At 36.2% G+C, this 13,279-nt stretch overlaps 1 protein-coding gene across 1 annotated transcript in view; it reads left to right on the forward strand.

The window, feature by feature from the left end:
* Positions 1–12,545: 12,545 nt before the first annotated feature.
* The window catches only part of LOC134533956 (vitellogenin-like), a 47,185-nt gene continuing 46,451 nt past the window's right edge, over positions 12,546–13,279 (forward strand). The window contains exon 1 of the mRNA XM_063371797.1: positions 12,546–12,645. Coding sequence (XP_063227867.1) covers positions 12,588–12,645 — 58 coding nt within the window. The 5' untranslated portion in view covers positions 12,546–12,587. The remainder of the gene's footprint in view (positions 12,646–13,279) is intronic.

The following is a 13,279-nucleotide window of genomic DNA, read 5'->3' on the forward strand; positions in this document are numbered from 1 at the left end:
CTGAAAAATTCCATCTGTACATCTGTCTGTAAAAAGCTTCCCAAGCTTTTACTTTCGACGGACGGATGGATGAAATTATAACCTCCATAATGTCAACAAGGTACGTAATTGCCAGCACCATTTACTACCTCAAAATGTTTGGAACTTTGTTTTTTCAGCTGCTTTCATTAAATGTTTTGAATTTATTTTTGAACGCATTTTAAAGTTTGATGTATTATACAATTGACTGAGAAATAGAAGAGTTATTAATTACGTACGGTAAAACTGAAAATAATTTTAATAAATATATGAGTGAAAAAAGTTAAATTTAATGATTTTCAAGTGCTTTTCACCACTGTTTAAGCCTTGTAGTCTGTTCGCAGCATAAAAATAGGAAAGTATTTGATGGACATACAGATTTGTGCATCACTCGGCTCGTTGACAGAGGGATAGATGGAAGACGGATGCTGGATCATTGAGAGTCCACCTTTCTGGACTAACAACAAACATCGCCTCCTTTTTTTCCCTGATTGGATGGTATTTTGGTTCTTCATATGACACCTAATACTTTGGAAGTGATGGGATGACTAATACAGCCAAACCCCATTATTACAGCCCCGTTTATTATGACCCATTTTCAAGAGACCATGAAACAATTTTTGTTAAAAAGTCAAAAATTTGAAGGAACAGCTGAAAATTTGTTTGAAGTACATTGTGCTGTGTTTTTTCTTACCGAGCGCTGCACTGCAAGTGGCGCAGTAAACACCACCACCTCCTGGCTGATCCTTTCCTTCTACCGAAGATAGTGGTTCCATGGTGCCAGTATGTTATCCGTGAATTTCGCGGATTCACTGACCTCCAGGATAGACTCCAATATCCTCTACACACTCTGGCAAATGCCAACTGTTCATTGGCTGTTGACTTGTGAGTCGTCTCGACTGGGTGGCCTGTGATTCGACATTTCTATGAGTGAGGGTCTCTAATTGGCCCTCAGTCCTCCAGATTAACAGAGAACCAATGACAAAAGCAGCACTAAGGTATAATTATTTTAATTTTAGCATAACACGAAATGAATCCGCGAAATTCACGGGTCTCTAGTTATAACGTATAATTTTATTAAAATTTTAATTAAATCAGTGTCACATGGATTTAGAGCTCGTTAAAAGGTATAGTTGCACTACAAATTGCACTGTGTTCATGCTCGTTTTAGTTATAGTATAGACGGTCCAGAATCTTATATTTTCGGAAGATGTCTGCTATTAAAATAAAGTTATGTTCATTTTCTTGCCAGGAATGACAGAACATGGATTTGGTGTGAAAAATTTTATATTTTGATGTATAATGGTTGGAGAAGGATCAGTCGTCCGAAAATGATTATTACGACCCTATTTTTGTGAACTGCGAGGGTTCGTAATAACGGGGTTTTATGGTAATGGGTTGGAATGACACTTAAAAGATGCTAACTAACGTAGCAAAGAGCAGGAGATATACACTACCTTGCTGCGAAGATGAGATTGTGAATGTCCTCCAGGTCATGACGTAGGCAGCATAGTCATTATCTGGCAAGTATAGTCAGAGTTTAGGTCCTCAGTATGCTGTTAACAAACAAAACATGAACACGAGCTGTTTGGTACCTACCATGAAGGCAATGGGCCTCGCAATCTGACGCAATCAGCTGTACCAGTCTAAGGTCACACACACTGTCGCTGTGCCCGAGATCATGTCTGAGGGGTGGTCGACTGTCGACCTTGCAGCCTCTTGACAGTTCGTTGACTCCGTGTTGTGTCATGACACGGACAACACTGATAGAAGGAGGCGGTGATGTACATAATACCCTTAGTGGACCCAAGGCAATACCTAACTGAGCAATGTATTAGTGAAACCACAGCTCTTATCTAAAGCATTTGATAAGTTTAATTTACAAATTTTGGATTATGTGTTTTCTCTCTTATTTTGGTGTATTATTAGTCAAATAGTGATTTCTAGGGAAAAGATTATGTGGTGAATTGTGATAAAACAGAGATAACACCACAAAGCATGGCAATACACCATTTAGCACTGAAATGTAATGAAAAACATTAAATCAATCAGCAGTTTAACAAAACTTAACTCAAATGTTATGTTTTATTTTATTATAAATTTCATTTTATTTATTTATCATGAATTTTGTACCAAAATGTTTGGACTAAATGAATTGGACGAAATGGCGGATGCCACAGTAATAATAAATAATTACTACACTCTAGCGGACAAAAATTAAACTAATATGATGGCGGTACACACTAGCAGATGGCATGTGTACTACATGACACCAGCACTCCTAGTATTGATTACTGAAAACAAGATGGCGACAGCACTCTCTAGCAGACGTAATGTATGTTAACTAGCGCTCCTTGTTTCAAGTATTGAAAATAAATATGGTGGTTCTGTCTCGAACAGGCGATGCTGTTATTACTTCAAATTAAAAAATTTACAAGTCCAAATATTTGTGTTATTATTTGTATACCTTATTTAATTCTCAGTCTGATAAATGTCTCAATGGCCGAGCAGTTAAAGGCGTATGTTTTCCAACATAGAGGTCAGAGCTGCGATGGTTCGAATCACACACTTCCAATGTATTTTGCATAAATTTAATTTAATTTTGATAAGGACCATAATAGCTCTGGTAAGTAATGGAACAACGGCCTCATGTGATGTGACAGAGGGACACTGGAGTAAACAATGGAAACAAATATCTTGGTATACAAGATGGCGGACTCCAGCAGAACAGAAAAAACAAAGATGGTGGATGTGTCGCCATCCAAGATGGTGGCCTCCAATAGACAAAAACAAAATGGCGGACATGTTATTATAATTCAATATGGTGACTGTTACGAAAAGTGTAGCGTTAGTGAGCGGGTGGTCGATTTAAAGATTGCAGGATCCAAGATGGCCGCCGAGGTCAATATCGAGGTTATCCAAGATGGCCTTCGGTGTCAAAAGGTCAAAGGTAAATGACATCCAAGTTGGCCACCGTGACATCAGAGCAATCAGTCATTGACCCCATCCACAATCCACAGCCAGAAGCCAGCACCAGTATCGCCATTTATACACTAATATACTCACACACACATACTTTTGAGTTGACGATGGTTTTGGGGTTTATGGACCATGAAACGAAAAAACTATACAACAAAAATTTTCCAGGAGTCACACCATGGTAACAGCTACAATAAGTAGAATGTTTTTCGAAATCTACCTAAAAAATGAAAAAATCCTGATCGGGTAGGTCTGTAGCCATGGCTATTAGGGGAAGGGGTGCCTGTATGATCTAGACCCCTTTTTTTCCACCTCTATATTTTCCATTCTCCTCGAAATATTATGAAAATACTCATAAACATTATGTAATAAATACTGCACAACAGTTGACCACATTTTTTTTAATAATCATGTATGTTTTAAACTTTGAATTTTTTTTTAATCTCTGATATGGAAGTCCGTAAAGGAATTTTACTCTACGAGGATTGTCTGAAAAGTTTCCGAACTCAACATGAAGATGGAAGCACATGTCAACAAAAATTGGGGAGAGTCTGCCAAAGAGAAATAATCATTACTCGAGAGATAAGAGTGGTTGCGCAAGTCCTAGACAGTAGTTGCAATTGACCCGCTTCCGCTGAGCGCTGCACTCACGGCCAGCATGTGGGATTTTTTTTTTTTTTTGTAATCTCGCAATATAAGTGCATCGACTGCAATCTGGTGATCTCTGCGCCCTCGCTGACTATGTATAGATTTCTTGACAAAGTTGCTCCTTGACGGATGCACGTTCACAGAAGCACGCATGTTGCAATACGTTACCAACCCTTAACTTGAAATGGTAAAACTAGAAAATAAATTTCTCCCCCGGGATTCTTTCGATAATTCATATTTATCATGAAAAAAACAATATTTGGTCTATAATTTTATATAAAGTGTTATTTTCTTTCACTGTGTTGAAGTTTTTACGAGTTAATACGTTATAAATATATTAAGCAGAACATCGTAGGCTTCTTAGCACGAAACGTTTGTGTTTTCGGAACACATTTCCTCCAATATGGCCGTCGGAAATGCAAGACAAGACGCAAGAAAGTTGGAAGTTGAACACTGCTTGCTTTGCTCCTTACAATTTTGCGTTATTTTGTAGTTTGTATGTAAACTAGGTCCAAATCTAACCAGGCGCCATGTAACAATTATTAATTTGTTTCGTTTTCAAGGTTGTCTCGGATTCCATGTTGGTTATTTCATTTACTTATTCCTTCTATGCGACGACTTTTATATCGACGGTTCTCTTGCATTTTATGTTTAGTGTCGAATTTTGTCTTCATGTATATTTAAGATGATCTATTTGCTGTAAAAGTCACGGAAGCAAAGATATTTTATTAACTCTAGAGTAGTTTTTTTACGGCTCAGAAATAACGTTTGACAAGAGAGCTATCGGAATAAATTTATATAACTATATGAAAAAGAAGAAAACAACGACGTGTGAGGTGGATCCTTAAGGGGCCAGCCTAGTCCGGTATGTATCTGTGTTAGTGAGGCGGGATGTTAAGTGCGACGCTCGCTGGTGCTTCTAGCTCAATATCGCCTCTAAGCGCAAGGCTCTGAACTGGCCTCAGTCTCCTCGTCGTGCATAGTACAAAATGTAATTTGAGAGGTAACCACAACATTATAAGGTGGGGAAATAAAAAAATAAAAGTTTACCTATTGCAAAGCCCTCGGATGCTTTCAAGAATCTGTACCGGGCGTTACATGCCTAAAAATTACTCAGAAAACACGTATTATAGCTGTTCAAAAAATACAGTTTAATAACGAAATACGGAAACGGTACCACCCATCCGCCCTGAGCGTATCTATTCTTTAGTGTTTTTTGTGTAAACAGACAGCACTCTGATATCTTGTGGTTTCCAAACCGCGTGTTGTCTTCTGAAGCTCTGAACACCGTATGTGTGCCCGGGTATACGGGGCTCTTAATTGGCAATTTTAATCATTCGTCTTTGATGATAATTCTGTAGCATTGAGAGAAACACTTATATTTAGATTATAATGTTTTTTAAAATAAATACAGAACATATTTAATTATCTACTCTCATGGGAAATTATTTTGTTGTATTTTAATTTCCACGGAGCGAGCTGACGCAGTGGTTAGACACTAGGCCCGCATTCCGTAAGACGCGGGTTAGAATTCCGGCCTGGCCTCAAATTTATGAAATAATTTGCAAAATGTCAGTGAAGACAGTATGTCACTGTGTGAGAAATCACTTCGCCTACAAGTAGGACCATATTTCAGTGTGTTAGGGACACTATTAATGTAAGTTATTTTTATATATGTGTTAAAATTTGATCTTTTTTTTCTATTAAAAAAATCCCCCTCCCCAAAAAACATTCTGTATCCGCCACTGGGTCTGGCCATTTTCATTTCGGTTTCCCAGGGTTCCCCGCTGATGGTTCCTTGCTATAGGAATGATTGGGTCCTGTCCGAATATCGCTGGTCTGTGTCATTGTGTTTTACCGTCTCTGTTGATCTATCAGTCGACGATATGTTAAACGAAAACATAGTTGCGTGGCCACAATTCACGTAGGAAGTGAAACTTCACACATCTAGCGCCCCACTCCTGATCGGTGCACTTTTCATTGCTCACTGAGCGGTACACTTAAGTTTCGCTCTTACGAGTTACCGCCCGGATCCAGGCCGGGTTCGTAAACTACGCAACGCGCAACCAAATCAAATAGCACGAAAGTCACAATACAGCAAAACAGTAGAAAACTAATTTATTCCCATATGATTCTTTTGATGATTCATTTAAACAAAGAAAACTTATGAAATCGTAATTAGTTTGATTTAAAAAAAATGCTACGCTATTTTATTTCACCGTGTGCAAATTTAAACCATTGAAAACGTGACGTTTAAAATGATAACATCGTGGCATTTGGTGCATCTAACGTGTGCGCCTACTTGGGCGCACACACGGTGCGCAGAACTTCAGGAAAAACAACGCGATTCGAAAACTACTAAAGATATCTGAGTGGGGTCTGCTTACGAAAAGCATCTAAGAGTTCGCTGAGGGCCGAAAAGTGCTTTTGATTTCGGCTGAAGTTTTTAAACTGTATTTTTAGAAGAGTTAAAATGTATAAAACGCATGTTTTCAGAGTATTTTTTAGGCGTAAAAAAACCAGTACAGATTCTTGAAAGAACTTAAGGGACTTGCATACACCTCTATCCTAATTTCTCAGCCATATAATGTTACGGTCACAGCTCCAATTTCACAGTTATCCTGTTGACGACGAGAAGACTGCGCGTCAGTTCAGAGCCTTGTGCTTAGAGGCGACACCGCGCTAGAAATACCAGCGAGCGTCGCGCTTATCATCCCGCCTCGCTAGCACACATACACCCCTGACGAGACGGGGCCCCTTGAAATGTTCTCGGAACACTGCCACTTGTAACGTAAGCGCCAGACGGAACGCAAGGTAGTTGGCCGATGCTTGCGTTGCCGTTGTTGCGCAGTTCGTACTGTGCCGTGTGTGGAGCAGGGTGTCCACAAGGAAATAATATTTCGTACCAACTTAGGCGAGAAAAAAGTACTAGATTTGAAAAATAAAAGTACTAAATTATAATTTGTTTTGGTTTTAACAGTTTAGGAAGTTATTATGAAATTGCAATGCTCTAACTTAAATATCACACCACACACACAACTATTCCATAGTTTTTAAAAATAATAATAATGAGCGTAAATGTACTAGACCACTAAAAAAGTTATAAAAGTACTAGATCTAGTAGGAAAGTACTAATTGTGGACAGCCTGTTTGCGCCGGAGGATGGTGACGCACGCAGGCGCGGACTGGCCGCGTCAGCAGGAGGATCGGGGGACAGCGTGGTGCCCTCCTGGGTGGCCGCTAGGGGGAGGGAGAGGGGAGAGGCACACGCGGCCTGACGCCCCGTCTGGGAGATCTAAGATGCACATAAAGTTTGGACCCTACCCGAACTTACCCGAACAATTCACCTTCGGCCAACTTCGGGATTTGTTTAATTTTTGCGCGGGAAAAATGAAATATAGTGAAAACATGGCCCACGAAGATAGTGATAGTGAAATAGCAAAATTGTTTACAAAACGTTTTGAAAATGAACCTAATCACATCTTTGGGTATTTGGACTCAAAAGAGGCTTTTAAAAAGTTTACAGATGACTTAATAAAATTAGGTCATTCCTACTGTGTCTGGAACAGTAATCATTCCACAGCTGGTAAAGATTATTTTAATTAACACCAGTTTAATAAATGTATTTATATATTAATAGAAAGAGAGTTGAGATTTTTGTGAAATGTGGTAAATGGATTTTCCAGGAGGGGGCTGTTTGCACTTCAAAGTTTTTTTCTTCCAAAATTCGATTTCTGTTTCTTGTTAATGGGCTGGTCAATAATTAATGGTTTTCGTTACCCAAAATTACTTCAAGCATAGCTGTCACGGTCAAGACAATGCCTCAAATCCCGCAAATTCTCAAACTCTACATGTTTGTGTTTGCCTTGCACGACAACAAATTGTCAACAAATTTCTACTGCATTACAATTTTACTGCACTACTCTTTTACAGATGATCCAAAAATGTATTTCCAGTACAAGCAGGGAAAGTTAGCTAATGTCCTTTCCATTGATTTCTTCGGCTCACCATTCACAGAGGAGAAATACCTTTACATGGTCCCAACTATCGACACACGAAAGAAACTGTTGACCAACTGGTAAATTGTATAAGCAATTATGTGTGTATTAAGCTCGGTTTTACATAACAAATATGGTAATTGTTTCGTATCCCGTATCCAAGTTTATCCCTCGATCCTGAGTTCATGATCCTGTAAATATTGATCCTATGGCATATAATGCTTCCTGTTTTAATTTAGTATGTCAAAAAAACTCTTAATATAACAATTTTATCTTAAATTTTTAGAAACACTTAAAAACGGTTTACAATTTTTTTTATTTTTTATTTCTTAAGTAAATAAATATAATATCTATGAATTTGGTTCCTTTTAGTACAATTCAGAACATACTACATTTCAACTGACATAATCATGTAGTATCTTGGCCTACTGAATTTATTTAACCTTGGATTACACAAACTCTGTTGGCCAAATAACTTATAGTTACTTTTCTTTTTTGCAAAGATTACTGGATTCGTTTCTCCTCATTAGTTATTGTCCATACAGGTAGACAGTTTGGACAAAAGTTTATCTTTTAGGATTTAGGCCAAGTAGACCACAGGAGAATCACCTGGTGGTAGAATGTAAAGTGTAATACACTTTGTAAGAATAGGGTGACAGTAATGCCAGTATAGAAATAATACAGAAATTTCTAAGAAATATACAGTCTGCTTTCTCACCAAAGAATGGAATTATTTATGAAAATAGGCATTAACATTGAGTATTTTTTCAGGGTTGCTACACATTTTTTAAAATGAAATTCCCTGACTTTCCCAGGTTTTCGAGTCCATTAGAGAATTTTCCAGACCATCACATATGATGGTAATCGTGTTCAGTAATTTATTTCAGAAGTTCTTAAACTGCAATTTTTTTCCCAGCATGTAAGCTGCACGACTAATTATTATTTTTGTAAGAGAAGTCATTCCAGAAAGTGACTAGTTAGAGCTTGTTTTCCCAATTTGCTATGAAGCAGTGTCTTTTTTTAAAAAAATTAGAAGGAACAAACCCTATCTGTAGTACATGGTGATAATTCAGGACCATTGTGAGTTGAAGGTTTAAGTAAAAATACAAACAGTAGTTTTTAAACTAACCAATATTATTAAATAGATAATAATGAAATAATCACATAATCAAGGCATGCCATGGAAGTTATAAGAATTTTAACATTGCCCACATCAATTAGTCGAATTCGCCTAATTATTGATCACAAGGTACATCAGCATCATGCTATTTCAAGATCAGGCCGTATCAATTAGTTTAAATAACATGACACAAGGTCTATTGTGGATTGTTAAATGCAGTTTTATCTGTCATGACAGAATTAAAAATTATAGGAGGAAGTAACATAACTTGAAAAATTTATATTTTAACAGCATGAGAGAAAGTGTGTGTAAAGTAAATTCCAGATATCTTTGTGATTTCCTTGACTTTCTCAGTGTACATGGAATTTCCTGACTTATCCCTGTTTTCAAGGTTTGCCCTGACTGTAGCAACCCTGTTTTTGAAGGTGAACATTAATCTCGTGCCATTTTATTATTTAATCAGTAACATCCCTGCCCAAAATAACATCCATATATATTTCCTAACTGTTTGTTTTAGTTTATGTAGACAGTGGGTGAATGTATCTTGAAAGTAACATTTTTTCTACCAACCTATACCACATAAAATTTTACATGTTGTATTAAAATCTGTGTGTACAGTTCAGAAAGAAATTAATATTCACAGACAGCATAACTTATTGTTATTGTATTACCGTCAGTATTATGTATTGTGTACCTTAAGTAGGCTTCTTGCCTAATTAAATGAAAACTGTTTAAATAATAATTTATGTATCTGAAATAATCTGTCCCTTTGCAGTCCCTGTTCACAGATACATTTCCTTAGTCCATGCCATGCTATGGCCCCTCTTTGCTTATAGAAAGATAAGCTTTCAATATTAAAATGTAAAATAATGGATTATGAAGGTCTGGCAAAAAAAATCTTTGTACTTTATTTCCTGTACAAATGACAGAATTATTTTCCTGTATGAAACACTTAAACCTTCTTTGACAAATTGTTCACATTTGTAGCATTGGAGATGTTACTGACATGTTGAAATAAAAGGTTGTAAAAATACACTTCCTTTTTTATTCCACAAACCTATTTTTATTCCAACTTTCTTAATAACTATCAATTAAATGACACAAAAAAAAACATTCTGCGTGCAATGAAAAAAGCATAGTTATAATGAGTATAATTAATATAAATTCTTCTTTTCCATGGAGTGTCCAAGGGGTTTACTGTAAAGCTAATGGTCTCATTTCTTCTCATGCCTGCAACAAAAGGTACACAATTCTTAATTTTCATGGGTGTCTAAATAATTTAATATTTAAGTCATGATTCTAATTTATTCACATGCCTGCAACAAACAGAAGCAATTTACAAGTACTGAGTATGTCATAATAAGTCATACAAATGGCACTAGGGAGGCAGGCAAAGTGAATAACAGAAACTGTATAAGAAAAAAGTAATGTTTATGGCAACATAATACACACCAGGTGGTAAACACTACATTTCGTATGGTAAATTTAGGTATACCTTGATATGCTCAATACTTTAGGTATCTTATTTAACAGACATTTTTCTACATCTATTCACTCCTTTCTCTATTTTTTTCCCCAAAGACATCAAAAAAAAAATTTCAAACATTCTGTTATGCAAAAAAAATCAAATTATGCATCAAAGAGAGTGTTTTGTATTGTAATAACAGTAATGTAATGGCAAAAAATAGCACCTACACAAATTAATTCTCAAAAATATACAAATTTGCTTGTAACAAAATAGTTACAGCTCTTTTGTTTCTCAGGTATGTAGAAAGTATTTCAGAGTTAAAGGCTTTTAAAAACATGTAAAAAAAATAATGAAAACAATAATGTATGTTTATTAATGGACTTTTTAACTTGGAATTTATCTCCAATGGATCGGAGGGCAGAATGTTATTTCTGCAGGAATGAAAATTATTTGTAATTTGTATTCATAATTTATTTTCTTCACAATTGGAGCAAAACAATTAGCATGAAAGTGCAGATGAAGCAGATATTTTGATACCGGTAAGCAGAGCGTAAAATGTTTGGTCAGAAAAAATGTAGGGGGAAGATATGACATCACTGAAATTGACCAATGATTACAAACTTGGAGAAACAAAGAGAAACATAGTATGTAATATTAAGAGTGAAATGCTGAATATTGTCAAGAATGTACTTAATAAAATCTTGTAAAATTAAAAAAAAAAAAAAAAAAAAAAAGTAATGTATTCTAGTACCCGAAAATGATACGTTGCAAAATCTTCAAATATCAAAATTTTAATAGGCCCACTTACTTGAATAATCCAGCCCTGGGTAAAATTTTCGGGTCGCAGCTTTACCGTAAATAAAAAAAATAAAATTTGGATAGTATGTTTCTTTAAACAGTAAAGACGTTCCTTTACTTACCCCGAAAACGGTGTTTCTAAATTAAAGTTGGTTTTTGAGAAATCACCGTTTATATGTTACATTACAATGCCTGTGCACTGACTCAGCTGCCGCTATGTTTTGCTTTCCCGTGTGTGTCTATATATTTTGAATAACTGAATTCAAATATTAAGAGTGGTCAGTTAGGTTAGCTACATTAAAACACTTTAAAACACTATGGACGGTTAGGTTAGTATAGCTACATTAAAATAAACAGAGAAATATATTTAATGGTCGCTTAGGAATTACCATTACGAATCAACGATGTAGTTATCCTGACCTCAAAAACCATGCACACGATTTCTCAGTATTTTTAATGTAGTTTTAAAGTGTTTTAATGTAGCTCACCCCACCTAATCGACCACTCTCAATATTTGAATTCACTTCTCCAAAACATACAGACCCCACACACGATAAAAAAAAAGGTTAAACAGAACCACACAATAAAACAATAAATATGGTGACAGTGCAAGGCATGGGTATTGTAATGTAACTTATGACTGAATATTACTAATAATTAAAAAAAAAATTGGCGATCACTGGGCTACCCATTTCTATCTATAAACAGTAGTTTCTCAGCATACAGATGTAGTTTTCAAACCTTCTTTTAGGGTTACATAAGTAGTGGATAGTCTGTAGCGTTTGAACACACTGTTTGTGGAATTTTTTTATTACTTTATTTATGGAAAAGTCTGTACTCTAGAAATTTACCCAGCTCTGGCATAATGAAGTTAAAAAATATTCTGAATTACATCAAGTAAACAGCTACCACACCAGCGACCCTGTAGGATGCTTTCGATATCCTAGACCCATGTCTTTAAAACCTGAACAAAGACAATAATAATTTTCACGTGCAACTAAATGCTAGTACCATCCAGCTAATTCAACAGACAAGGACAGTGTGTTAGCTAAAATCGAGCTATATAAAATTTAAAAAAAAAAAATACATATAACACACGAATATATCAATTTCCTTAAAATTCTCCAATATTTTGCGCCAGCCATACAAGATTCCATTGTTTATCTATGCTAAAATATATTTTGATAAGCATCATGTACTTATTTTAAACGTAAATATGATGAAATATAATAAATATTTTCTGCATGTAAGGAATTATTTTCCAATGCCTAACTTAAAAACCAAACTATTTTCCAGCAAATAAATTGTATCTTAATAACATTTATTTAACATATAACCAAAAATAGCTTATTCACTAACCTGAAAAGTTCTATATCTATTATGTGAATGATATATAGCCGTGTTTATATTTTTGATTTTTGTATCTGAAGGATCAAAATAAACCCGAGGTTGGCCGAATGTGAATTGTTCGGGTAAGTTCGGGCAGGGTCCAAACCTTATGTGCATCTTAGGTCTCCCGCCCCGTCTAGCCGCGGTCTCGCCCTCCAGTTCGGCGGTCATGGGCGGCGGAGACGGTCGCAGCTGGCAGCTGTCCCTGGCGCTGCTCGTGCTGTCAGGTGAGGACGTCCTTGCACATTTCCCAACCTTCTAACCTATCAGCTATGTATGTTCAAATATTACGTGTTTATTTCTTTATGTGCAGCATCTTAGTTCTCGTTTTATGGTATTTGGTAGGAGTAATTTCGTGAATGGAACGGAACGGAACTACGGGGCTCCCATCTGTAGCGAATGGCGCGAACCAAATTTCACTAAATTGTTTACGTGTATATATATTTTTTTCTTCAAGTTTTTTTTCCGCTCTGGTTGACTTGGCTGCTCGAGCAGCGATTTCTGATGGCGGATGCGGAAACTACGTCTGATTCGCGTCGAGAAATTCAGTTGCAAACAAAAATTTAAAAAAAAAAATTCTACGTTCAAGTTTGTGTCCGAGTTTCGTGTCATAAGTTTACTTGAAACATGCGAACACATGAATTTGCTCGTTCCCGAGGTTAGACGTTACACTTTTCTGCTGGCTAGTAGGTACTGGAAGACTCGCTCACATTATTATTATTATTATTTTTTTGCTTTGCCACGATGTCAGAAGAGACTGACGTATTCCACAAAAAAATCAGGTAAACTGGAGAATAACTTGGCTTTGACCTAAAGTAATAAAACATTCCAGGCGTTTTCAAGGAGTTATTTCGGGAAGCC

This window comes from Bacillus rossius, chromosome 7 (assembly GCF_032445375.1).
Source record: "Bacillus rossius redtenbacheri isolate Brsri chromosome 7, Brsri_v3, whole genome shotgun sequence".
Lineage (NCBI taxonomy): Eukaryota > Metazoa > Arthropoda > Insecta > Phasmatodea > Bacillidae > Bacillus > Bacillus rossius.